We start from the raw sequence: 26121 nt of genomic DNA, 5'->3' as shown, positions 1-26121 counted from the left end.
GCTCCGGGTCTGCTCTCCCACCTCAGCCTGGGCTCTGGAGTTGTGGCTTTCTGGCTCCATCATCTCCGGCAGTTTGAGCCTCCTGCTCAGCTGCCTCCTTGGCCTCGCCATTCCATCTTCCGCAGGTTTACAGCACTGCTGGGCTTGTTTCCTCCAGAAACCAGCTTCCAGATCCCTTTCTTGGCTCCACTGGCAGCTCCTTGGGGTCCATGAGCTGAGCGACTTCCCCACTCCCCTGACTCCTCTCCCCACCCCTATCACCACCCACCCGGGTCCACCTCGCAGCTCCCCCAGGGCCCTCCAGAACCCAGCTTTGCCCCAGCATCTTCCTTTGCTTAGGGAGATGAGACAGAAGCTTACTTTCCTCTGTCCTCTGCTGTCGAATTCAGAAGGAACTTTTAGACGAGTCCTCTGACGCAGACACCCCCCCCACCCCGCAGCCACCCTGCCCCCAGCCAAGGTCACATTCTGTGTGCTGCGCATTCTTGTCCTCACCAGGAGCCTGAGGCTCAGGGCCACCAAGACACCCACGTGGAGTCCCAAGCCTGGCTGCTCTTAGTCTGGTGAAGAGCAGGGGCTGTGCTGAATCAAGGGCATGCGAACCATCAAAGGTGCCAACTCAGAGATAAGGATGGGAAGTCTTTGAGGTCGCAGGAGCTGTGCGGGCCAACAGGCGCCATCTGGACTCGGATCCGAATCTCCTTTTTCCTTCCTTGGTAACAGCAGGTTTTGTTTTAGAATTACATTTATAATTAGCCAGAAATCAGCCCTTTGCAGAAAGGGACCCTTGCTCAGAACTGGCCGGGGTGGGGGGGGCACGTTTGCTCAGGGCCTGGCTTCCTGCTGCTCTTTCACTGGGGCCGTGTCCTTGCACGTGACCGAGGTGTGGTCAGAGGCACCTCCAGAGGGCAGCTCTTGCCTCCAGCATCCTGCTGTCTCAGAGGTGAATGACTGGCTGACCTCTGGCTTGTGGGTGTGTTTGGTTTAGTCTGTGGAATGCTTCCTCAGACAGCTTTGCGGGAGTGCCACTGACACGCAGTCAACTGCATGCGTCTCGTGTGCCCTCTGACACGCTCTGAACCATCCCTGTGATCAAGGCGAGGCTCGAGCCCATCGCCTCTGGAGGCTCCTTCCGGCCCCACCCTCTCTGCCACCTCTGCCCCACCTGCCATGACCAGGCTTCCATGCTGTTTTCCATCAATGGAAATGAATCTGCATTTTCTCGAGTTCTGTATCAATGGGATCATTCAGTGCATACTTTTTTTGGGGGGGGTCTGGCTTCCTTCACACAGCGTAATTATTTTGAGAGTGGTCCATATCGTTGCACTTATAAATAGTAAACTCCTTCTTATTAATAAGTAGTACTCTACTGTGTGGATATACTATACTCTGCTTTTCCATTTATCCATGGTGCACTTGGGTTGGGGATATTACATATGACAGCTTTAAACACTGGTCTGTAAGTCTCTGTTTTGTTTTTTTGGGTTTTATTTTGGCCACATCCACCACGTGCGGACGTTCTCAGGGCAGGGATCAAACCCGTGCCACAGCAGTGACCCAGGCCACAGTGGTGAAAATGTGGATTCTCAACACATCGCACCACCAGGGAACGTCCAAGGTCTTTAAGTCTTTGTGGGGCACATGCTTTCATTTCTCCTGGGTGGAAATGAGACCTAGGAGTGGACGGGCTGGACCGTCCGTGTGAGTCACTTCCAAGCTGCCTTGCTGGTCGCTGTCACATGCCCACGGGAAGTGGGTGAGAGCTCAGGTTTCTCCACGTCTTCTCCAGCACGTGGTGTTAAGGTGTGCTGTTCGAATAGGTGTGTCGTGGTGTCTCATGGTGCTTTTAATCGGCATTGTGGTTCTAATGATTCGCAGGGATTTTGAGTATCTTTTCATTGTTTATTGTCAATCCATAGATCTTCCTTTGTGAAATGTCTACTCAAATCTTTTTCTATGTTCAGGTGACTTGGTGACTTATTAATGTATTCTGAGATTATATAGGTATACACACATACATACGTATGCTACACATGCACGTTTTAATCAGATATGTGCATTACTAATATTCTGTCTCAGTCTGTGGCTTACAATTTTTTTTCCCTTTGTCTTTTTGCCTTTTCTAGGGCCACACTCACAGCATATGGAGGGTCTCAGGTTAGGGGTCTAATCAGAGCTGTAGCTGCCGGCCTACACTAGAGCCACAGCCACGCAGGATCCAAGCCACATCTGTGACCTACACCACAGCTCACAGCAACGCCGGATCCTTAACCCACTGAGCGAGGCCAGGGATCAAACCCGCCACCCCATGGTTCCTAGTGGTTAACCGCTGACCCATGACGGGAACTCCCTGTGGCTTATGATTTTATTCTCCGATGAATTCGAATAAATGGAAGTTTATTTTGTTGCTGTTGTTGTTGTTTAATGACCATACCAGTGGTTTATGGACATTCCCAGGCCAGGGATTGAATTTAAGCTTAAACTACACTGGGCTGGGGATTGAACCCATGCCTCTGGAGCGACGCAAGCTGCTACAGTCAGATTCTTAACCCACTGTGCCATGGCTGGAACTCCAGCAGAAGTTTTTTTTAAAAGTCCAATTTATATATTTGTCTTCTATAAGGATTGTGTCTTTGATATCATATCTCTGAAGTCTTTGTCTAACTTAAGGTCACAAAGATTTTTTTCTATGTTTTCTTTTAGAAGTTTACAATTTTAGGCCTATGATCTCTTTTGAGTTAATTTTTATGTATTGCACACATTAGAATCAAAGCCAATCCTTTCTCATGTTTATAGCCATTGTTCCAACACGTGTGTTCACAAGTCTAGCCTTTCTCTACTGAATTACCAAATTGTTGAAAATCAGCTGTCCATAGATGTGAGTATAGTTCTGAGTTCCCCTGATCTCCTTGTCTAACTTTGTACTAATGAGGATGTTTAGCAGTTTGTCAGCCATAATGTCTTCATAATTATACCTTTATAAGTTTAGAAATCAGATAATACTAGTTCTCAACTTTGTTCTTATTTTTCAAAGCTGTTTTGACTGTACTGGGTTCTGGACATTCCCAGACCAATTTTAGAATCAGCTGGTCAAATCCTATGGAAAAGCCATTGGGACTTTCGCTGGGATTCCACTGACTCTCTAGAGCACATTGGGGGAAATTGACGTCTTAAGACAGTAGTCGATGCCCCTTAGCCATGGCAGAGAATTCCGTTGATGTAGTGCTTTCTTAAATTCTCTCTCTCTCTCTCTTTTTTTTTTGGATTTTAGTTTCAGGTCTTGTACCTCTTTTGTCAGATTTCTCTCTAAGTATTTCTTATTTTATATTATTTAAAATTATGCTGTTTCACTAATTTCAATTTTTATATTGTCTGTTGCCAGAATATAGCAATGCATTTAATTTTTATGTAAATCTAATATTCTGCAATCTTGCTAAGACCACTTTCCTAGTAACTTTTCTTATAGAGGCCATTCTATTTTTTTGCGTAGTCGTATCTGTGAATAAAGACAGTTTTCTTTTTTCCTTTTCAATCTGGATAGCTTGTATTTTTTTTTTTCTTTTCTACCTTATTAGACTGTTCTCATCTCCAGTACCCTGTTGAATGGAGGTTATTAGGGCAGATATTCTTGTCTCGCTCATGATATTAGGGGGAAATTATGCCTTATTTCACCTTTCAGTGTAGTGTCACATGTAGGTTTTTCATAGATGCCCTTTATCCCTTTATCAAGTAAAGTTCATCTCTAATCCTGATTTGCTGAGGAGTTTTTTTGTTTGGTTGGTTTTGGGGTTTTGTTTGTTTGTTTGTTTGTTGGTCTTTTTAGGGCTGCACCCACAGCATATGGAGGTTGCCACGCTAGGAGTCAAATCGGAGCTGCAGCTGGTGGTCTACACTGCACCCACAGCAACGTGGGATCCGAGCCGTGTCTGCGACCTACACCACAGCTCACAGCAACACCATATCCTTAACCCACTGAGCAAGGCCAGGGATCGAACCGGCATCCCCATGGGTACCAGTTGGGTTTGTTAATTGCTGAGCCATGACAGGAACTCCGTCATTTTGTTTTAGGTTTTTTTTTTAATCTATACATGAATGGATGTTTGAATGTGACCACATGCTTTTTCTATATTAATTGAGATGATTATATGGATTTTATTTTTTATTTTGTTAATCTGGTGAAATACACCGATTAATTTTTTTGAATTGACCCAACTTTTCATTCCTAGGACAGATCTCTTTGGTGGCTATGTTTTATCATATTACATATTTTTGTTACATATTATTGAATGCAAATGCTAAAATTTTGGAATGACTTTCTACATCTGTGTTCATCAGGGGAATTGGTTGTAGTTTTCTTTGGGGTTTTTTTGTGTTTTTTTTCATTCCCTTGTAGTATTTTTTCTAGTTTGAGGCTTATGCCAGCCTCAGTTAATGAGTTGGGAAATATTCCCTCCTCTTCAGTTTATTTTTTAAATAATTCAATGAATTTTATTATATTTATATTTGTACAACCCTCATCACAACCTAATTTTGGAACCTTTCCATCCCAAATCCCCCGTTCGCTCCCCCCCCCACCCTCTTCAGCTCTCCAAAGAAGTTTCTGTAGAATTGAAATTCCTTCTTGCTTAAATGTTTTGTGAAGCCATCTGAGCCTGGAATTTTCTTTGTGGGAAAATTGTTAGCTATAATGGAGGGTCTTTAATAGACATTGGGAGTGTCAGGCTGTTTCTTTCTGAGTGTGCCTTGGCCCTACGCGTCTTTTGTGAAATGTGCCCCCTTTATCTGCTGTCACTTCTGTTAGCGTAAAGCTGTGCTTTCGTATCTCGTCATATCTGTGGGATCTGTAGTGATGTGAGCACTCCCACTCCTGATATCACTAATTTGTGTCTTTTTTTTTCCTGATTGGTCTGTCTAGGGTTGACCAACTTTACTGACCTCACAGAACCAGCGTTTGGTTTCACTGATTTTCCCTCTTGTTTCATCTGAGTTCTCTTTTCTTCCTTTTTCTACGTTGATCTTTAGTATTTCGACTGCCTGCTTTGGGTTTCATTTGCTTTCTTTTTCCCGGTTTCGTAAGGTGGAAACTGAGGTCATTGTTTTGAGACTTTGCTTCTTTTCTGACGCAGGACTTTTCGGCTGCAGACAGTCCTCAAGACTGATTTAACAGCGTCCTTCAGAATTTATACCGCGTGTCTTTAGTCTCATTCAACTCAAAATATGTTCTCACTTCTCTTTTGACTTCTGAGTTGGTTTATTTAGATGTGTGGCATTTTATTCCCCACATTTGAGATTTCCCAGATATTGACTTCGTCATTGATTTCTTTTTTATTATTATTATTAGAGCACAGTTGATTTACTGTGTTGTGTCGGTTTTCTGCTGTGCAGCCTAGCGACCCAGTCCTGCTCATGTGTGTGCTCCTGTTCTCATGCCATCTTCCACCGGGGTCCCTCCCAAGGGACTGGGTGTATTTCCCTGTGCTGCACAGCAGGACTCAGTGCATTGATTTTCAACTTACTTCCGTTTATTCAGGGCCTATACTTTGCATGATTAAAATCTTGTTTTTTGAGACTTCTTTTATGATCCAGAATATTTTTGGTTTTGATAAATATCTCATGTCCACTTGCAAAGCATGTTGGGGGAAGTGCTGTCTTTGGCTCGCGGTTAGAAGGCAGTTGAGGGTGACGTCGTTACCTCCAGCATATGCTCCTCTGCTGGCTGAACACTGGCCATCTCTCTGTGCTGTATTTGTCCTGCCAGTATGTTTGGTACAGTCCGCACAGTGATTTAAAATAGCTAAATAATTCGGATATTTAAAAATTGGAGGGGAGGTCCCGTCGTGGCTCAGCAGAAACAAAACTAACTGGAATCCATGAGGACACAGGTTTGATTGCTGGCCTTGCTCAGTGGGTTAAGGATCCGGCGTTGCCGTGAGCTGTGGCATTGGTTGCAGACAGGGCTCAGATCCTGAGTTGCTGTGGCTGTGGTGCAGGCCGGCAGATACAGCTTCAATTCGACCCCTAACCTGGGAACTTCCATCTGCCGTGGGTGCGGCCCTAAAAAGACCAAAAAAAAAAAAAAAAAAAGAAGAAGAAGAACCTGATATAGTATCCATGAGGATGCAGGTTCAATCCCTGGCCTCACTCAGTGGATTAAGGATCTGGCATTGCCACAAGCTGTGGCATAGGTCCTAGATGCGGCTCAGATCCAGTGTTGCCATGGCGTGGTGTAGGTCTCAGCTGCAGCTCCAATTCGATCCCGAGCCTGGGAACTTCCACAGGCTGCAGGACAGGTGAGGCTCTAAAAAGAAAAAGGCACACGATGGTGACAAGGTGATGGATGTGTTCCATAGCCTTGCTGTGGTCGTGGTTTTGCAACATGTCCATGTGTCAGGTCCTTGCCTTGCACACCTTCAACTCACACAATGTCGTGGATCAATTGCATCTCACGAAACCTGGGGAAGCAGTCACGCCGCCCAAGTAGAGCGGCAAGTGAGAAGCAGCCTGCCTATATCCCTTTGCGCCTAAAACCTCCAAGCCTCTGTAGCTCGGGGGCCCTCCCTCGAGTGTTCTCAGACAGGCTGTTCAGATTGGTTCTGCAGGCGAGGTGCCCCCTCCCCCGCAGCCCCCAGAGCCTCTCCTGCAGTTCTGCCCCTCCTCGGCACTGGTGACAGTCACCCCACTGCCAGGACCTCCCTGTACCACAAAGCACTGCTGTCTCTTAGACCTGCTAGAGTCACAAATGTCCCCAAGGTCTGGAGCCTGTACCTTGACACAGTGAGGCTCAGAATCCCCCACGCTGCTGGCAGTGGACTTCTGGACTCCCCCTCTGCTACCTCCCCTCCACCCTGGGGCTGGAGCCTCTAGGAGGCTCATCCTGGTGAGATGGGACCCCCAGCGGCGACCCTGTCCATCCCGTAACCAGACTGGCCTGATGCTGAGCCCAGGTGCCCCATGGGGAGCCCTCCTCAGTGGTAAATGTTAGGGACACAAGAGTACAGAACTCACCCTTCCTCTTTCTTCTCCTTGATAAACGCAGCCCACAGACACCCATAAAAGATGAAATTATCACTTTGCGAAGGAGGCCGTGGGTTGGTACACCAAACCACTAATATCCAAAACCACAAATCAGAAATTTAGAAATGTCATTATATTTCATTGGCTGGATGCCTACACTCTTGAACTATTAAGATAACAGAGTTTTTGTTTCTTTGTTTCTGTTTCATGGTGTTTCGCTTTTTTTTTTTTTTTTTTTTTTTTTAACCCTACCTGCAGAAGTTCCCAGGCCAGGGATTGAACTTGTGCAACCAAAGTGACAACACCAGATCCTTAACCCTCTGAGCCACCAGGGAACTCCCGGAGTTTTTAATACACAGGAAAGTCTGAAAGAATATGGAGTGCTGTAAATGCTTTGGTTGGGAATGACATCAGAATGGAATGATCCCGAATAAGCAGGAAGGAGACAGTCTCACTTGTAAACTGCTGTGTTCTGAACAGTCAGCTGACTTAAAACCTGGCAAGTACTCAAAGGCAAGATCACACATCAAGACAGAACAGACTTCGGCCTGCGTCAGAAAAGCCTCCCTAGTCAAAATTCCAAGGATGCATGTCCTGAAGAGGATCCTATTTCCAGAAAACACCACGAGGAATCCTAAACCCAATTGCACAACCCTTGTGTGGGGTGCGGGTGTAGGTGCAAACGTTACAGAAACTCAGGGGCTGAACATCTCGGCCGAGAGCCTCAGAGGCGTGTCCTCCTGACAGCATACGAGGCAGAAGCACGGCTCTCGGTGTGATCTCACCAGGAGAAAAAATTACGACAGCTGGAGCGCAGATAAAACCTCATGACAAAGCGGCAGGATAAGCCGGACCTACACAATCTCTCCACTGGCCGCTTGGCAGTGAATTCTGCACACATTTGCTGACAAATCGAAAGACAGCAACTGCTTCTGTGTTGACCGGTTCACAGGGCACTTGGGTGTTGGGTGTTGGCAGAGATTAAAGCAAGTGACTTCAGATAAGGGTGAAGAATATAGGCTCTTGGGTAAATTTCCTTGGCTCAGATCCTTGCTCTGTGCCACCAAAGCAACTCAGTTCATTTCCCAAAGTCTTTGTTTTTTCATCCCTAAAAGAAGGAAACCAATAGTACCTCTCCTGGAGTTCCCATTGTGGCTCAACAGGTCAAAAACCCAACTAGTATCTGTGAGGATTCAGGTTTGATCCCTGAATCAAATCAATGAAATCAATCCTTGCTCAGTGGGTTAAGGATCTTGTGTTGCCACAAGCTGTGGTGTAGGTTGAAGACGCAGCTCAGATCTGGCATTGCTGTGGCTGTGGTGTAGGCTGGCAGGAGCAGCTCCCATTTGACCCCCAGTCTAGGAACTTCCATATGTTGTGGGTGCAGCCCTAAAAAGATGAAAAAAAAAAAGAAGAAGAAGAAAAAAGTAGTACCTCTCTTTCAGGTCAGTTTAAAACAGTAATTAATGTTGTTAATGAATTTAACATAGTGCTTTGCCCCTAGTAACTGTCTTTACATGTTAACTATGCATGTGGTTAATAATTCAACCAATACAGACTTGTGGTCTAATTATTATCAGCAGGGACAGGAGATGAAGAGGTGTGTGTCCTCTGGTGCGTGCTGGAGGCTGGTCCAAGAGAAACAAACCAGGGATGGGCCAGGGGCTGCTTCGGGTCACAGACCTGTGACTTTGAGACTTAGCATGTCGGAGGCCTCCTGGGGCCTCCACCAGGAAGAGTCCAGAACCAACCGGCTCAGGCATGACCGCCCGTGGTCCCTTCCCATCTTTCTCAGTTCGGTTCCTCTTCTGGCTCCTATTCCACCCAGGGACTCTTGAGTTCGGGGGCCGTATGAGCCCCACGCCCCTCTTACCCCTTGACAGGGGTTTCAGGGTTCCCGGGGGTCAGAAGCCAGTCCCTGACACCCGCTCCAAGGATTCCACGCCATGAAGAGTCCAGTAGCTCTTCACATGGAATGAGCCCTGACAAGGAGCAGCAGATTAGGCTACTCTGCTAATTAGGCTACTCTTTTGGGAGGAGCTGGTTTGAAGCGCTCTTCCCTACAGAACAGGGTGCAGAAGGAGTCGGCAGGAGCCTCAGAAGACGGGCAGAAGCTGCGTCCCAATGTCCCCTGTGCTCGGCCTAACCCACAAGTGATGCCTTTGGGGAAAATACGCAGCAACTTAGAAAAAGAGGAGAATCACTACTCTACGCACAGACCTTTGATTAGGCAGTGGTTTCCTAGACATGGCACCAGCAACGAGAGAAAACATAAATTAATTGAACTTCGTCAAGAACAAACTTTGCAGAGTTCCTGTTGTGGCTCAGCAGTAACAAAACCAATTAGTATCCATGAATACCCAGGTTCAGTCCCTGGCCTTGCTCAGTGGGTTAAGGATCTAGAGTTGCCCTGAGCTCTGGTGTAGGTCATAGATGCAGACTGAATCCTGCATTGCTATGGCTGTGGTGTAGGGAGGCAGGTGCAGCTCAGATACAGCCCCTAGCCTGGGAACTTCCATTTGCCATGGATGCAGCCCTAGAAGAAAAACAAAAAAAAAAAAAGTTTGTGCTTCGAAAGAGACCCTCAAGTGTTTGAAAGAAGAGACACAGAAAATTATTGGTAAACTTATGGTTACCAAAAGGGATGGGATAAACCAGGAGCTTAGGATTAGCAAATACAAACTACCGTATATAAATAGACAAACAACAAGGTCCTACTGTGTAGCACAGGGAAATATATTTCATTTCCTGTAATAAACCAAAATCAAAAAGAATAGGAAAAAGGATATATATGTATAACTGAGTCACTTTGCTGTACAACAGAAATGAACACATCATCATAAATCGACTATACTTCAATGTGAAAAAAAGAATGGGAGCGAGATGGATGGACCGGGAGTCTGGAGTTCGTAGATGCTAACTGACATTTAGAATGGATAAGCAATCAGGTCCTGCTGTATAGCACAGGGAATTATATTCAGTCTCCTGGGATAGATCATGATGCAAAATAATATAAAAAGGTTTAAAAAGAAAAATTAAACATTAAAAAAAGAATGGGAAAGGCTAACCCACAAAAGGAGAAAATACTTGCAAGTCACATACATGATGAGATTCGTATGTAGACTACACAGAGCGTAGTCTCAACTCGAAAATATAAAGACAAACAACCTCATCTTCAAAATAGGCTGAGAACTTGAATCACATTTCTCCAAAGAAGATCTGCAAATAGCCAAAAAGCACAGGAACATATGTCATTAGGGAAACATAAATCAAAGCCACAAGAAAATACCACTTCCTACCTACTAGGATCCCACCGGCAAAGACGGGCATCAGCAAGTGTTGCCCAGGATGTGGAGGAACTAGGACCTTCGTACGTCACAGGTGGTACTGGAAATTGGTACAACCGCTTTACCCAAACAGCTCTGCAGCTTCTCATGGGGTTGAACGGCGCTACCACATGACCCAGCAAGTCCACCTTTAGCTATGATGAAACAAATGGAATCAGGTCCACACAAAAACGTATGCAGTTGACCCTTGAACAACACGGATCTGGACTCTTTGGATAGGACAGCATCCACAGCTGGCCGAATGCATGGATGGGGACATGTGGATACAGAGGGACCTGGTGTGTGGAGGTCACCTGTCGCTTGTACTCAGATTGTCCACAGTGAGGAGAGATGCTGCTTCGAAGGCCTGCGCCGTGTGCCTTCAAAGGTCAACTGCATGGGAATGTTCTCAGCAGGTTTATTCATAATAGAGAAAAAGTGAAAACCACTTAGGGTTCATCAGCTGATAAATCTGTAAACAAAAAGTGGTCCATCCGTGCAGGGGAATGTCACTTGGCCATAAAAAGGAATGAAGTCCTGCCATAGGCTTGAAAACATTTTAAGTCAAAGAAGCCAAACACAAAAGTCCGTATTATTGTGTGCGTGAGTTTCTATGAAATGTCCTGACTGAGCGAATCCATAAAGACACTCAGATGAGTGACTTTGAGGGGGGGAGGGGCAGGAAGAAAATGCTAACGGATACAGGGTTTATTGGGGGAGATAAAAACGTTCTAAAAGTAGTGGTGGTGGCTGTGCTGCTCTGTGAATGCAAGACCTGTGTGAACCCTGACCTGTGCGTTTGAAAAGGCAACTCCTATGAGGTGCCAGTCATACCACAAGGACACCCCATTAAAAGCTTTTTTAACTAACTATTGTCAGGTAATGATCTTACATTGTTTCCATAACTTTCCATCCTTAAAAAAAAAAAAGGTATTAAATCCTAGCCTGATGCAACCTTGTGAGCCTATGGAAAGAGTTCTGGTGCCTGCTAGAAAACCGGTCCCATAGAATTAGGGCCCCACCCCTATGACCGCACCTTCCAAAGGCCTCATTTCCAAATACAGTCCTGGGAGGGGTTAACTGGGATGGGTTAAGTCTTCAACCTATGAATTTTGTGGGGGACAAAATTCTGTCCATAGCACACTGAAAATAAATATTCACTTTGATAGCTAAATTTGTATTGATCATATGGTATGCCCTTTCTCTCTTTCTTAGTTTTTATTATTTATTTACTTATTTAATGTTCTGGCCGCACCTGAGGTATATGGAAGTTCCTGGGCCAGGGAATGAATCTGAGCCAAGCTGTGACCTACACCACAGCTGTGGCAACATGGTATCCTTAACCCACTGGACCAGGCCAGGTATCGAACTCATGCCTCAGCAGCAACCCAATTCACTGAGACAACACCAGATCCTCAACCTGCTCCACCATTGCCGGAACTCCACCCCTTACTTTTAAAGCAATTTATTTAATTGTAAGTTTGTATAATTTTTATTGAAATATAGTTGATTTGCTGAGTTTCAAGTGTATACTAAAGTGATTCAGTGATACATTTTATATATATGGTATGTGTGTGTGTGTGCACCTGTGTGCGTGTGCATGTGTGTGTGTGTTCTTTTTCAGATTCTTTTCCATTATAGATTATTATCAGATATTGAATATAGTTCCTTGTGACGGTATGCTTTTTTTCCCAGGTAATTAAAATTGCACAATCAGGCCTTGCAAAACCTGGATTTGCCTCGGACGGTTCTTGTATTTCAGAGGAGGAAACTAACACTTAGAAGGGAGAAACAACTGGCTCTTAGTAATTCTGCCAGTTGGTGAAGGATCTGGCTTGAGGCTAGTTCATAAGTTTGACCCTAAACTCTAGTGTCCCTGCCTCCCCGGCAGCTTCTTAGAAAATGTCATTGGACCGGAAGCTGCCTTTGAACAAAGCTGCCCAGAAGTTTCTTGTGTGTAGTCAAGTTGGGAAGCCCTACTCTCGGCTGAACTTTCTCACGGGAGGGCGCTTTCATGTGCATTCCTGCCCTCCTTTCTCTAGGATGCGAGCTTGGGGGCTGGAGGGACTCCAGGCATTGCAGGCCCCTGGCCTGGAGGTGGGGGTGGAGGGGGGGGGTGGAGGGGGGGTGAGTGCACTGTGGGCCTTTGCTGCTCAGGGGAAGGGTGCGGTCTGGGAGGAGCGTCAGCAGCCAAATGGGGAAGTGGGCTCAGGGCAAGGGAAGGGAGCCCCCAAGGAGGCCTCCCACCCCCGTTCCCAGCAGCAGAGCTGCAGCGACAGCACCCACGCCTTGGGTCCAGGGCTGCCACATGACCAGGTAGCCGGGGCTGGCCAGTGACAGGCAGCACAGAGACATCAAGCATGGTACCCCGGACACACAGCAGGTGCTCAGCCACGCTCCATACAGGAGAGGGGCAAAGAGTCAGCTTTCACGCAGGTAAGGTGAGGTGGGTGGCTGCCCTTGTGATGGTGGCTTGAGACAGGCTAGGTGATCTCACTCATATTGCAAAAATTGACATACACTGCACACTGGAGCTGTGTGTGTGCGTGCCATTTTAAATGATTTATCAGGATATCTCTACATATTTGCAACTTCCCAAAGAGGACGTATAATGATACTTCATATCTGAAAAGGTGCCAGCTTAGTCATAGAAACTAAAAAGAGTGCAGAGGGGGGAGGAGCAAGCAAGCTCCTTGCCCCTGGAACTCAGGCCCCTGCATGCAATCCTGCCATTTGCTGCACAAGGTCAAAGACTGTAGGAAGGTCAGCCAACCGAGGGCAGAACCTTGGTCAGGGCGCCACAGGGCAGAGCCTGAGCCCCCAGCATCTCAGGACACACCTCTTGCTATCTCTCACCCTCCGTCTAGAAAGCCTAAGCCGCTGCCTGTCAGTGCTGTCGCCCCCGTGTCTGGCTCCATCTGCCAGGCGGTCAGCGGTCTCCACTCTGCACACGATGGCTGGCACGTGGCAGATACTGGAGCGTGACCCTTGAGCTGCACAGCCTTGGACCCCTCTACGTGGCTGGGTCTACAGGGATCCTCCCAGTTAGGGAAGTTTAGGCTGCAAATAGAGGAACTGGCTCCCTGCCTCCCAGGCCCTGTGCCCTCCTCCACGGCCAGCCCAGCGGACTGCCAGGCCCGTGCACTGGAGCTCTCCCCTGCGGGCCCAGGGCGCTCAGCCCACCCTGGGGGTGCTGAGTCTGGTCCTGCCCTCTGCCTCACCGCGACACCCTCACCCTTACCCCATTCCTGGACAGAGGTGCCTGTTGGGTTTCGGGTCTGAGAGGCCTGGCGGCCCTCCTGGAACTGGAGGTCCTTCAGGGCCTTCAGCCCAGGAGGGCGACTCGAACCTTAGCCTGGAGGGGCCAGCTTTGAATCGCTTTTCTCGGATGGTGACTTTCTCCTTGAGAAAGAGCTACCTGCTCTGACGCCCTCGGGTGGGAAGCCCGGGCTACTCTGGGCCACCTCCCCTCACCTCCATCCAGATTCCCTTCTTCCTGCCCCTTCCCAGGCCCTCAGGTACCAGGGACCAGGAGCCCTCAGCAGGGGCAGGCCTCAGTCTCCTGCTCGGCTCTGGTCCCTCCCAGGCTGCCTTTGGCCATGGAACGTCCAGAGCAAGGAGGGGCTCCTGAGATGCTGGGGAAACACCAGATGCCAAAACCTAGAGGGAAGTGTGGTACAGGTGCCTCTGTTCAGTGCACTCTTTATTCCTGGAGCCCCACTCCACCCGCCAGGCATTTGTCCTGAACGCTGGGGTCCAGGGAGGCATCAAAGAGACCAAGGCCTGGAGTTCCCTGGTGGTGTAGGGTTCTAAGAATCCAGCATTGTCACTGCTGAAGCACAGGTTCGATCCCTGGTCAGGGAACCTCCGGAACTCTGGCATGGCCAAAAAAAAAAAAAAAAAAAAAACCCAACAAAGTCCCAGCACTCACTGGAGATCACATTCTAGGGGAGGAGGCAGATGACAAGATGTGGACAAAAGGTACGGCATATGAGATGTATTCATACATCCATATTCCAGGGATTTATAAGGTAGGCATCCACGACTACTTACAGTTATAGGAATATAAACAAAATGTGTATATAAAAGCAACATTTTGTATATTTGTAAGTGCAAACATAAATAGAAACATTTCTTTATAAACAGACATTTAAATACATTCAAACAACAACAAATACATGTTAAAAAATATTCTATATACAAACAATGGGCAGGAAAAGCAGAATAAGAAGTCTGAGTTTGGAGTTCCCGTCCTGGCTCAGCGGAAATGAATCTGACTACTCTCCACGAGGAGGCAGTTTCCATCCCTGGCCTTGCTCAGTGGGTTAAGGATCCCACTTTGCAGTGAGCTGTGGAGTAGATCGCAGACTCAGCTGGGATCTGTTGTGGCGGCTGTGGCCTAGGAGGCAGGTGTAACTCCGATTTGACCCTTAGCTTGGGAACCTCCATATGCTGCAGGTGCTGATCTAAAAAGAAAAAAGAAAAAGAAAAAAAAAAGCCTGAAAGGCTGAGTTTTCACACAGGGAACTCTGGACGGTTTCCCTGGGGAGCTGCCACTTGGATAGGGACCACCGGGTGGCCCGGAGCTGGGGGAATCCCAGTGGGAGGGCACCCCAGGCAGAGAGGTGGGAGGCGGGCAGCCGCGAGGTTGAGCTCTGGCCATGCGCGCAGGTGGGAACCAGCTTCTGGCTGGGCAGGCACCCTGCGTGCGTATCTGGTCTGGCCTCTCCCCTTTGTTAAGGCGAAAGGCGAGGGCAGCGAGAGGAAGGCTCAGACTGGCCTCGGGGGAACCTCATCCCAGTTTAAGATCTGGAGCAGCAACCTCCTCCAGCACCGACCACCGCAGGCGCCTTTATTCGCCTTTTATTCTGGTCGCTGGAACCGCGTGAAGGAGGCGTTTTTGTAAGTCAGACGTTCGCTCTACGCCAAATCAGGAGTTGCTCTGGTGTGGGGTGGGGGAGCGTGGGGGCCAAGTTCGGCAGATGGGCCTCGGGCTGGCTCGCCCCGGGCCCGCGCGTGGGCTGCCTCGGCTGGCGTTTCTGCCCGCCGGCCGCCCGGAATCCCTCGCGGGGCTGCGCGGCCGCGGGGCCCTTGGGGCAGCTCGGCAAACTCGAGGGGCTTCCAGCCGGAGCTCCCGCAGCGCTGCTGGGCCGGCTCCGGCCCGGAGGTCGGGGTGCGGCCCGAATCCGGGCTTGGAACCAGGGCGCAGGTGCTGCAGGTCAGGGACCCTCCGAGACCCACCGCCCTGGAGCGGCGCTGAAGGTCTGTCGGGTCCTGGGACAGCAGGCGCCGCGCGGCTCTCGCGACCCCAGTTTCCAGCCTCGCTCCCGCCGGCCCGCCCTCCTCCGCCCGGCCCGGCCCGGCCCTGCCCGGCGGCGGCCAGGTGGTCCCGCTCCGCAGCTCCGAGGCGCCGGGCCCCCGACCCGCGCGGGGAAGGGCGCGCTCCGTCCGCGCCTGGAGCGGCGGGCCCCGGGGACGCGGGCGGGCGGGCAGGAGCGCCCCCGGGCCCGGGTGTCGCCCGGCCCTTTCCGGGACGCGCGCCGCGGGCCAGGCCGGGCGCTCGGGCGACGCCGGGCGGCGGGGGCGGCGCTCGCGGGGCGCGGTGCACCTTGCTCCCGGCGCCCCCGCCCCGCGCCGGCCCCTCCCCGCGCGGCCCGCCCGGGTCGGTGCCAGCCCCTTCCGTCCTCGCGGCCCCGCCGCTGTCCTCCGCCGGCGCGCGAGGGAGGACGATGGGTCAGCGCGGAAAAAGTGAATGAGGGCGGCGGCGGCCGCGGCGAGCGCCTGACTCGCGGGGCCCGAGCGCCGCCCGCGCCCCCGCCCGCCGGCTCCATGGACGCGCCGCGCGCCTCGGCGGCCAAGCCCCCCACCGGGTAAGCGGCCCCGGGCTCGCGCGGCTGGGCCCCCGGCGCCCGCGCGGCGCTCTCTCGGGGCGGGGGCGTCCCCTCTGCGGCCCGCGGCCGGCGCCCTGCCGGGAAGGGGGTTGTGTGCTCCGGGTGCCCGGGTCGTTGCCAGGTAACAGTGTCAGGCGGAGGCCCCAGCGCTTGGTGCAAGGGTGTGCTGGGGTGCGGCTCCCTTCGGGGGGTCCCCGCAGGCAGAGCCCCTCCAAGCCCAAGCCTTCCTCTGCCGCCGGCGACGGTTCCCCCTGGGGGGCAGGAAGGCGGCGGGAGACCGCGTCCGGCCCCCAGCCCCGTCGCACCCGGCGGAGTACCCCAGAGCCTCGCTTCCTTCCCCGCAAAATGAAGGGGACCAGGTTCAGGGACCCCGAAGGCGCCTGGGGCCTGAGGTCTGGGGAGGGCTGTATGGAGGGCCCGGCCCTGGAGGTTTCCCTGACCATTGCTCCCCGTCTCCGGCTTGCTTTGGGAGGTGCACAGGAAGGGCAGACCGAGGCCCGAGGCAGAGACCCCAGCCTGGGGCGAAAGTCGGGGCTCCCATCCCTGCCAGCGCGGCCCTGCCTCTGCCCACACCGCCTCGGTGTCTGTTTTCCGTCCGCACCCCTCGCGTGCGGGGATTACATGGCACGTTCACACGTTCCTCGCCGAAAGAGTACCTTCCCCAACACTGGAAAAACAAGACTGCCCTTTAACCGGACGCTGAGCCGGAGTTTGAACGGTGCACAACCCCGCCGGGGCCTGGTGGCTGCCCCACTGCGGCTCGCGCGCTCTGCTTGAGGCCGCGGTGCGGCTGCGCGCCCAGGATCTGCGAAGTGCCCCGCTGGCCCGAGAGCAAATGGGTTATGAGTCCTGCAAATGGAATGAGTGCCTGGGGTGGGCCCTGCACCTGCTGAGCAAAGGGGCCCACTTTCCGATGCAGCAACTGGTCTTGACCAAGACAGTTTGGGGACAACTAATCTCTTTTCTTTGCGATTATGTCCCACTGACTCATCCACCAGTGTGTGTCCCTAGGCCAAGGCGCTGCCCAAGTCTGCAAAAGGTTGTCAAAACTGGCTTGAAAAACAGCAACAACAACAACTCTCCCTTTAAGGCCAGGAAAGAGTGAGCCAGGTTAGCAAATCAAATAACCCTGTAAGGGAGGAATGTTAAAAAGAACTTTTCTCTTCCGGCAGTGCCCGTAGTGGTGGTTGTGTAATTCCCTTTGAGCAAACACATCTCCCCAAAAGAAAATACACGGAGGACGTCCTCCTTCACGGTCATGGGCGTGGGAGAATGCCCTCGAGAGAGGTGAAACCAAACTATCTCTCCATCTCTGGCTGTGGGAGCCTATTTAATGAGCCTATTTAGGGAGAGAGATTGATTTTGGTTCTTCCACCTTATAAATATATTTGAAGAAGAGAACATTCAGAGGCCAGCAAAACTGTGTCCAGAAAGTATACGTAATAAGGCCCTTTAAAGGAATCTGATTGTAGACGTGAAAGAGGAAGCCCCAAGGCTGGGGCAGTCTTTCCAATGTGGCACCAAGCGAGCCAGAGGGACAGGGCCCGGGTCTGGTTCACAGTGCTTTGCAGAGCTGTTTGGCCTCCACCTCTGAGGGCCCGGGGGGACCCAGTGCTTCTGCTGTGGATGGGATGACACACCGAGATTGTTATCCCTGGTGCATTTGGTTTCTTTCCCACACTCACACCCAGAGAACCCCATCTGCTTGTTTGCCCGAGAAATGGAGACAAGTTGCTTTGAATTCCGTTACTCCCAATTGCATTTGTGATTTGTTTTAGTGCCTTTCAGGGAAGAAGCATCAAGAAAATGTCCCTCTGCTCAAAATCCGCGGAAAAGAAATGCTCTTGGGGCTTTCGGATGTTTCCTGCGATGTAGGGGTGTTGCTTGCCTCCCGGAAGGAAGGGGGTTATCCGTGGCCGTGGGGCTCTGTGGGTCCGCCCCTGAAGTCAGTCTCCTGAGCTGTTCCAGGGTTGCTGGAGGGTGAGGCCCTGCTGGCCACGTGCTCCAGGAATGTGTCTTTTCTCTGACCCTGCTGCCTCTGGGGAAGCTGTCCCTCTTCCCCAGGATAGCGGACGACTGATGTGATGCACGCGGTGCCCCTCACTGGGACGGGCCCTTGTTCTGTCTTATGTGGCAATGGCCCGGGGGGTTGGGGGGCATGGGTGGAGGAGAGCCCATGTTTTACATGGACATGGACCTGCTTTCAAGTACAGCAGCGCTTCCCGATGGTGGCTGAGTTAGCCAATGGAAACTCACCCATCGTACGTCCGACTGGATGATTAAGCATAGTTATTGGTTATCTTTGCTGAGAACTCAAGGATACATTTCAGTTGGGTTGAAATTGTGTATTTTACTTGTAATTTCATTACAATGATAACAGGGTTAACTTAAAACTGGGAAAGACCAAACAATGCCACTTGCCGCAACCTGGATACACACAGCTAAGGATTCTCATACTAAGTGAAGTCAGTCAGAAAGAGAAAGACAAATACCACATGAGACCACTTACACGTGGAATCTAAAATATGGCATAAATGAGCCTACCTACAAAACCGAAACAGATTCACAGAGGAGAGAGCAGGCTCGGGGTTGCCCGGGGGAGGGGAGGGAGTGGGGTGGGCGGGGAGAGTGGGGTTGGTCCATGCAAACCATCACCTGCAGAACACGGGTCATCAGTGAGGCCCCGCCACCCAGCACAGGGCACTCGGCTCAGTGTCGGGGTAGAGAGTGGCGGAAGATGATGTAAGAAAGGGGGTGTGTGCGTGTGTGTGACGGGGTCACGTTGCCGCACAGCCGAAATGGACACAACACTGTAAAGCAACTCTACCCTAATCAAACAATAAATTAAAAATAAAGGAAGGAGAGCTTATGCAACAACTCACATGTTCAGCAATTTCAGGGTTCAGTGGATAGTAACTGAAGGATATTCTAGAATGCAGATAAAGGTAAATTACCTTTGGGGGAAGTTTTAAAACTTCAGTCTATTTATGACACCGTTGGGCGACTGACTCTTGGTTATCTGCCTGTGTATTTGTGAGACTCACGCCAATAGCGGGTTATTGCTGATGGAGCGTGTCATCCCCACCGGCCCTCATAGGCAGAAGGGACAGAATGTGGGGGCGTTAGCAGGATATGGATTATTTTTTTCCATGACAGAAACACTTATTTCTGTAGAATAAAGTAGTCCCCAGTGACAAGAGATGTCTAAACAGCTGGTGCATTTGATCACTGGCTGCATTTAGGCTGCGTGCGTTTAGGTAAAAATCAGTGGAAACTTGCTGGCCGGCTTCATTGACATGTGTGCTCCAGGGAGACATAGCTGGTATTCATTCTTTGCATAATTTGTCTTTATTTAAGCAAGTTATTCAAACAAGAAATAATTTTAAAAACATTCATTGAAGGGTGTAACTTGAGCTCGTCTGTCGCTGTCAACATCCACTGCAAGGCAAGGTTACCCGCGGGAGGCCGGCTCCTTCCTGCGTGCGGGGCTCTTGGGCTGCCCGCCTCGGCATTTCCCACCGCATCGCCCGGAAGCCTTCAGATACAAGGAAACATTAACGGGTGTACATGACAATAACAAATTTAGACTTCTAGGCCTTTTTTTAAGGTTTCTAGGCTTTTGGCTAACATGTTAGAGAATGTATTTATATCCTTAAAAATGACAGCGTGCGTAATTATTTGTTACATGTAACATTCCCCCCCACCTTTTGGGGGGGGGCATTTTAGGGCCTCACCCGCACGGCATATGGAGGTTCCCAGGCTGCGGGTCCAATCAGAGCTATAGCTGCTGGCCTACACCACAGCTACAGCAACACCAGATCCTTAACTCACTGAGCAGAGCCAGGGATCGAACCTGCATCCTCGTGGTTCCTGGTTGGATTTGTTTCGCTGCACCACAACAGGAGCTCCACGTTAACCATTTCACTTGAGCTATATATATATATTTTTAATGTTACTTTTGAGCGCTTCTTTATGTTGGCAGTTCATTTAGAAAGTAAAAGCTAGATACTGTTTGACATAAAATGGAAAGTAAGGCTAGGAATTTTATTCTGTTGTAGTCATAGTTTTTCTTCATCTTTCCTTTATGCATTAGAGGAGCTGGACATTTCCCTGGTACCATGGCAAATAATCTTACAGCCTGGTAAATATTTCTCAGTGGTCGTGGAATGAAGATGAGGCTAACATAAGATTGAATTTGGTATAAAGACATTTGTGCAAGGCTGGGTTTTCCTGCCTTTGGGACTGCAGCCCACAGCCCCTTCTCTGTTCCCCTCTGCCCGACATTCCCGTGCCCAGGCAGAGTGGATTATTCCTGGGGAGGCCCAGGTGAGGGACCCTCCCACCAGCAGGCAGGCCTGAGTGGCCAGAGTCCCGTGGCCTCCGTAATTTGGGGACCTGGGAAGTGAAGGGAGAATTTGTGAGCACCTGAGAGGCCGCCCACAGCTATTAAGAACAGAATGACAGGCTGTCTACACACCAATGAGTAGTTTGGGCTTCTAGACCTTTGGGGCTTTGTTGTTAAATGTATCATCAAATTTAAATTTGTAATGGTGATAAGTTTTAGGAAAGTGAGCAGAACGATTTGACACAAAGGAGGGTCAGGTTGCAGACGTGCACATTTAAAACGCAGAACACTTGGTTCTGATTTGACCGGTACTAGATAAAAACACGCGGTGGAGACGTGCGCATTTATTACATGTTTCCTACATCCCTTGATTCGCTCTCCACCCACGCTTGATTATGGGGTCTCTGGATTTTATGTGCGGGGTAATTTTAGGTGTACTTTTTTTAGTAACTCTATATTATAAGAGAACATAGATTTGATATTCATGATCCCCGAAGGCTTTTATGTATCTTCATCTTTGTGCTTTTTCTCTAATGAAACTATTTAATATTGATTTATATTATTGCTATATTGATAATGTGCCTTTTTACTCTTTTTTTAAAAATTTTTATTCTTTTTGCCTTTTCTAGGGCCGCACCTGCGGCCTACGGAGGTTCCCAGGCTAGGGGTTGAATCGGAGCTGTAGCCGCCAGCTTCCACCACAGCCACAGCAATGCATGATCTGAGCCACGTCTGTGACCTACACCACAGCTCACGGCAATGCCAGATCCTCAACCCGCTGAGCGAGGCCAGGGATCGAACCCGAAACCTCGTGGCTCCTAGTTGGATTCGTTAACCACTGAGCCACGATGGGAACTCCCTGCCCTTTTACTCCTTTATCATTTTCATGGAAGGGGATTTTAACCGTCGCCCCTCCTCTGTTTTGTGTTTTTGCACCTCCCTTCGTCTTGGCAGGGAATGCTCCTCGTCCAGGACCGCCTGCTGGCTCTCAGCTCCCGGGCCGAGGGCACTGTCCTTAATCCCTCTTCCTTTATGCGTCCGTAGTCCTCAGCTGTCCCCTGTCTCTTCCAGTTGTACAGTTCAGCTTTTTTCTCACTTATACTTTACACGGTTTCGTTTGCTTTTCTGCAACGCTCATGATGATGCTTGTTTTCAAGACCTAACCGCGTGCGTCCTAGACCCGATGCTGCCGCGCGCGCCCAGCTGTGGGTATCAAGCGACATCGTGGTTTCCTCCTGCCTCAAGGACGAGGGTGCGGGCTTCCCAGCTGGGTTACACTGCAGCCTCGAGGGTGGTTACATGCTTCCAGCTGGTTTCCGAAATTGGGTGCCGAGCAGTTGCTTTGCCAGAACCCTGTTCTCCTACAGGTCAGTTCAATTGGAATTAATTCCATAGCCCAAAATATTTCCATTTAAAGAGGGGGCAAGCTGGAGTTCCCTCCATGGCACAGTGGGTTAAGAATCTGACTGCAGTGACTTGGTCACTTCGGGGGCTCAGGTTGGGATCCCCCACCGGGCACAATGAGTTAAAGGATCCATCGTTTCCGCGGCTGTGGTGGAGTGTGGTGTAGGTCACAGCGTTGGCTCAGATTCAGTCCCTGTCCTGGGAACGTCCATATGCTGCAGGTGCAGCCAAAAAAAGAAAAGGAAAAAACACTTTTGTGGATCCCATCCCCGCCTCTGCCAAACCAAGTGATACCTCTTTAAGAGACATTGCTTTTGAAAGATCAATGAAGTCCTTATCCTTTAAAAACAAAAACCGGAAACTGACAGCAATTCCCAAAGATGAGCCAGAAAAGCCGGAGTTGGTGGCTTTCCATGGTTCCTCTGACTGTAGTGCCCGAGACCCCAGATGAAGCTCCCTTGGCTGGGGGATGCTCGCCCCCTCCAGATGGAGGGTAGCAGTCAGCCCTTCTCCCTGGACACACAGGGACACATGGGGACACACGGGGACACCCAGGGGCCAGGCACCTGTCGCTCCCTAATCCAGATGACCTGTGATTGGACATGAATCCCGCTTGATTTTCTCCTATCACAGGCAGGCAGGCAGGCTTGGCGGGAAGACTATGGGCTCGGGAATAAGACTGGGTCCCTGTGTCAGCTGCACAGGCTTAAACCGGCTTTCTCAGCAGAGCCCGCAGACCCATCCTGACGGGTGTCCTGCCTGCTCCTGGGCCCAGCGCTGTCCCTCCAGACTCCACGAGAACTAGAATGTCCTGTGTCTGTGTCCAGAACAGGCGCTGCCGAGCGCTTGAAATGTGGAGCTGAATTCTCCACTGTCTGTCACTGTCATCAACTCGAGTGTCAACAGCCCAGTGAGACCAGTGGCTCCATAAGGGCCCGCGTTTCCCATCCCTCCTTTTGTCGCTGTCCCCTGGTCCTTCCTGAACCAGCGTGCACACGGCTTCCCTCGACTCTCTCTCCTCGGCCTTGGGGCTTTTCCTCCCTTTTCCCAGATGGCTCCTGCTGCTTCGTCCAGCGGCAGCTGAGGCTCCATCCGAGGCCTTCTGAGACTCCTGCTCTGGTTTCAGATGATGAGCTGGGACCCTCACCTCTTGAGGCCTCGCCGAGTCCCCTGTTCAAACCCTCGTGTGGGATTAGGCTTCTCCACTTACTATCTCCCACCCTCTGAATTCCAGGCTCCCGGGAGGCAGGGGTCCTACCTTGTGATTATTTGTGTCATGACTTCACGGCACAGGATGTGATATGCAGCTAGAATTTGGTAAGAGGGCCCGCTTCCCCTTTGTCAGTGGAGGGTGTTGGATGAGATGAGCTAAGACTCATGTCACCTCTAAAATCACAGAATCACGGCATTGTCTTTGCAGTGGCAAGGGTTGAACCCCTGGCCCAGGAACTTCATAGGCAGTGGGTTTGGCCATTTAAAAAAAAAAAAAAGAATGATGTTTGTTGGTGCCCGAGACCCCAGATGAGTTCCCTGGTGGTTCAGCAGGTTAAGGATCCGGTGTTGTCATTCTGCTGCAAGGGGGTTTGATCCCTGGCCCAGGAACTTCCGTGTGCTGTGTGCAAAGCCCAAAAGGGAAAAAAAAAAAAAAAAAAAAAAAAAAGATGATGTTTGTGGTTAGCTAAGGGTTCCTTGGTGTTCTTCATTGAGTGAAGGAAGTTTCCCTATTCTTAGCTCTCTGAAGGCTTCTACCATAACTGAGTGTTGAATTCTGTCCAGTGCTTTTTCTGCATCAATTGATAGGATCTTGAGATTGTTTTTTCACTGCAAGCTATTGCTATTGTCATTTACTCTCATTTTTTTTTAAAAAAACATATTAAAACAGCCATCTAGCCCTGAAGTAAAAAAATAAGTTGTGGCATCAGAGTGTTCCCAGAAATTCTAGATCCCTCTTTTTCAAAAGTCAGCTTTTTAAAAGCTTGCTGCTTCATCTCCTTATGGCTGGACCGCACGGCGGCCCAAAGATGCGCTTGCCGCGGGCGGGTGGGAGGTGCTCACGTCTGGCTCTGGGGGAGGGGGAGGGTCTGAGGCGCTGCGGTCCCAGCGTTGTCTTCCCAAAGGAAGGTGTTGATGGTGTTGGGAGGCGGGCCCAGGGGAGGGGACCAGGTCGTGAGGGTGCAGCCCTGGGGACGGGGATTGGTGCCCTGATAAAGGACACACCAGGGCTCCCCCGCCCTTGCCCCCGAGTGAAGTGGCCCGAGCCGTCTGTGGTCCCTTTCTCCCCTGGTTCACACAGGCACTGACCTTGGCGTCCCAGCCCAGAATTGTGTGCAGGGCTGGTCTGTTGCTTATCAACTACCCGGTCTCTGGTATTTTGTAAAAGCAGCCCGAGCAGGTTCAGAAGACCGGGTGCCAGGTCACAGGGGACTTGCATCTCCCTAGCCTGTTCTGCAGGGTCCAGCGAGTGGCCCCCGTCACAGCCTGGCCTGAGGGGGGGCAGGAAGGGGACGCCCCCTTTTCCTTCAGGGCCTGACCCTCCAGCTGCGAACCTCCCTTTGCCTGTGTCCGTTGACCCCGTCTTCACTTGTCGTCGTGAAATTGGCATAACCTGGGCTTATCTCTCGCAGGGTCCGGGGCATTAAGTGCTCTGGCGTTGTCGTGGGGGTCACCCGAACTGAACCTCTGTACCCCTTAAGCGCTCACGCCCCCTCCCCCAGCTCCAGGGCTTCCATCTCCTCTCTGTCTCCAGGACTTGCCTCCTCCACGGACCCCACAGAGGAGGCACCTACCGGGTCTGTGTGTCTGTAACTGGCTGGTGACCTTGAACGTGATGTCCTCAAGTGCATCCGCGTCGAAGCAGATGTGAGAACGCCCTTCCTTTTCAGGGCGGAACGTGTATCCGCCACTTTGGTTTGTCCACGGTCTGTCGCAGTCACCTCCGTGAATGATGCTCCATGAGCAGGGGAGCAGGGACACCCGCCCCGCCCGGAATCCCCTGGGACTGGGCTTGCTGGGCCTGTGGCCGTGGCCTGTTTAACCGGCCAGGAGTCACCAGGTCGCTTTCCACAGCAGCCTTGGCCCTTCGTGTTCCCACCAGCGGTGCGGGGGCGGGGAGGGGGGCCGCATCTCCCGCGTCGTCTTCCTCCACCCCACTCGGTCTGCAGACCTGGAGGAGGAAGGACCAGGGACCAGGGACCTTCCAGCCATTTTGCTCCCAGGCTTGTGTCTCTAACTCTCGGTAGGGACTGGAGGAGCTTTGGTGAAAGTGGGCAGACGGGACAGTGGCCCTGCTCCTCTGGGATCTCCAGGGGCCCCAGGTTTCTTCGGGGCCCCAGCAGCTCCAGGGCCTCTTCTGAATACGCATCCTCAACCTGCTCTGAGCACAACTCGGAATCGGGAGAGGGCTGCCCCCAGGATGTGGCTGTGGGCTTGTGACAGCGCCTGCGGGCAGCTGGCATCTCTGGAAGGCGATGACACTTCCCTGGTGCCATCCAGGTACGCCCAGGGAACGAGGCTGGTGCCAACCTGGGGGACCTTTGTCTGGAACTAATCAGGGTGCTGAGGTTTTTTTTTTAACCCTGTCTCCTTTGCCCTGCCCACTTTGGCCTGTTCAGAATGCCCCCCCCCCCGAGAGGGCGGGGAGGAGGATTTCACAGCCTGGGCCCAGGGGTGGCCACAGCGGGGGGGTCAGGGTTCCCAGCAGGTTGGGGCTCACGCTGGCCACAAGGTGAGGAGCCCCTGCAAAGCCTCGGTCTCGGGGTCTCTGCTCTATGTGGCCTTGGGATCCGGGCGAGGGCCAGGTGTGCCGGCCCCACAGCAGTGGACATGGCAAGGAGACTGGGAGAAGTGGGCTGAGTGTGCGTGCGTGTGTGTGTGTGATGTGGGGGTGACGTGGAGTTTCAGCTCACTTCCAGCCCTCGGCAAAGCAGCAGCTTCCCCAAATCATTCTGGCAGTTGTTGCAAACCCCATGTTTAGGGAGTTGAATTTAAAAATAGCTCGAGTGGGACTGATGGGGCGGAGACGCTGTCCTGCGGCTAATTCTCCAGACTTAGAGTTTTGTTGGCTGGAACCCTATTAATTCAGAGCAGCATCACTAATGTTCAGTGAGCAGACCGTTAGGTTGGAAAGAGACCAATTCACCGC

General features: G+C 51.1%; 1 protein-coding gene across 1 annotated transcript in view; it reads left to right on the top strand.

Moving 5' to 3' along the window:
• COBL (cordon-bleu WH2 repeat protein) overlaps positions 15931 to 26121 on the top strand; it is a 204729-nt gene continuing 194538 nt past the window's right edge. The window contains 1 exon segment of the mRNA XM_021063931.1: positions 15931 to 16210. Within this exon segment, the coding sequence (XP_020919590.1) occupies positions 16170 to 16210 (41 nt within the window). The 5' untranslated portion in view covers positions 15931 to 16169.

Source organism: Sus scrofa, chromosome 9, assembly GCF_000003025.6.
Source record: "Sus scrofa isolate TJ Tabasco breed Duroc chromosome 9, Sscrofa11.1, whole genome shotgun sequence".
In the NCBI taxonomy this organism is placed as follows: Eukaryota; Metazoa; Chordata; class Mammalia; order Artiodactyla; family Suidae; genus Sus; species Sus scrofa.
This window is presented reverse-complemented; position numbering and strand designations above follow the sequence as displayed.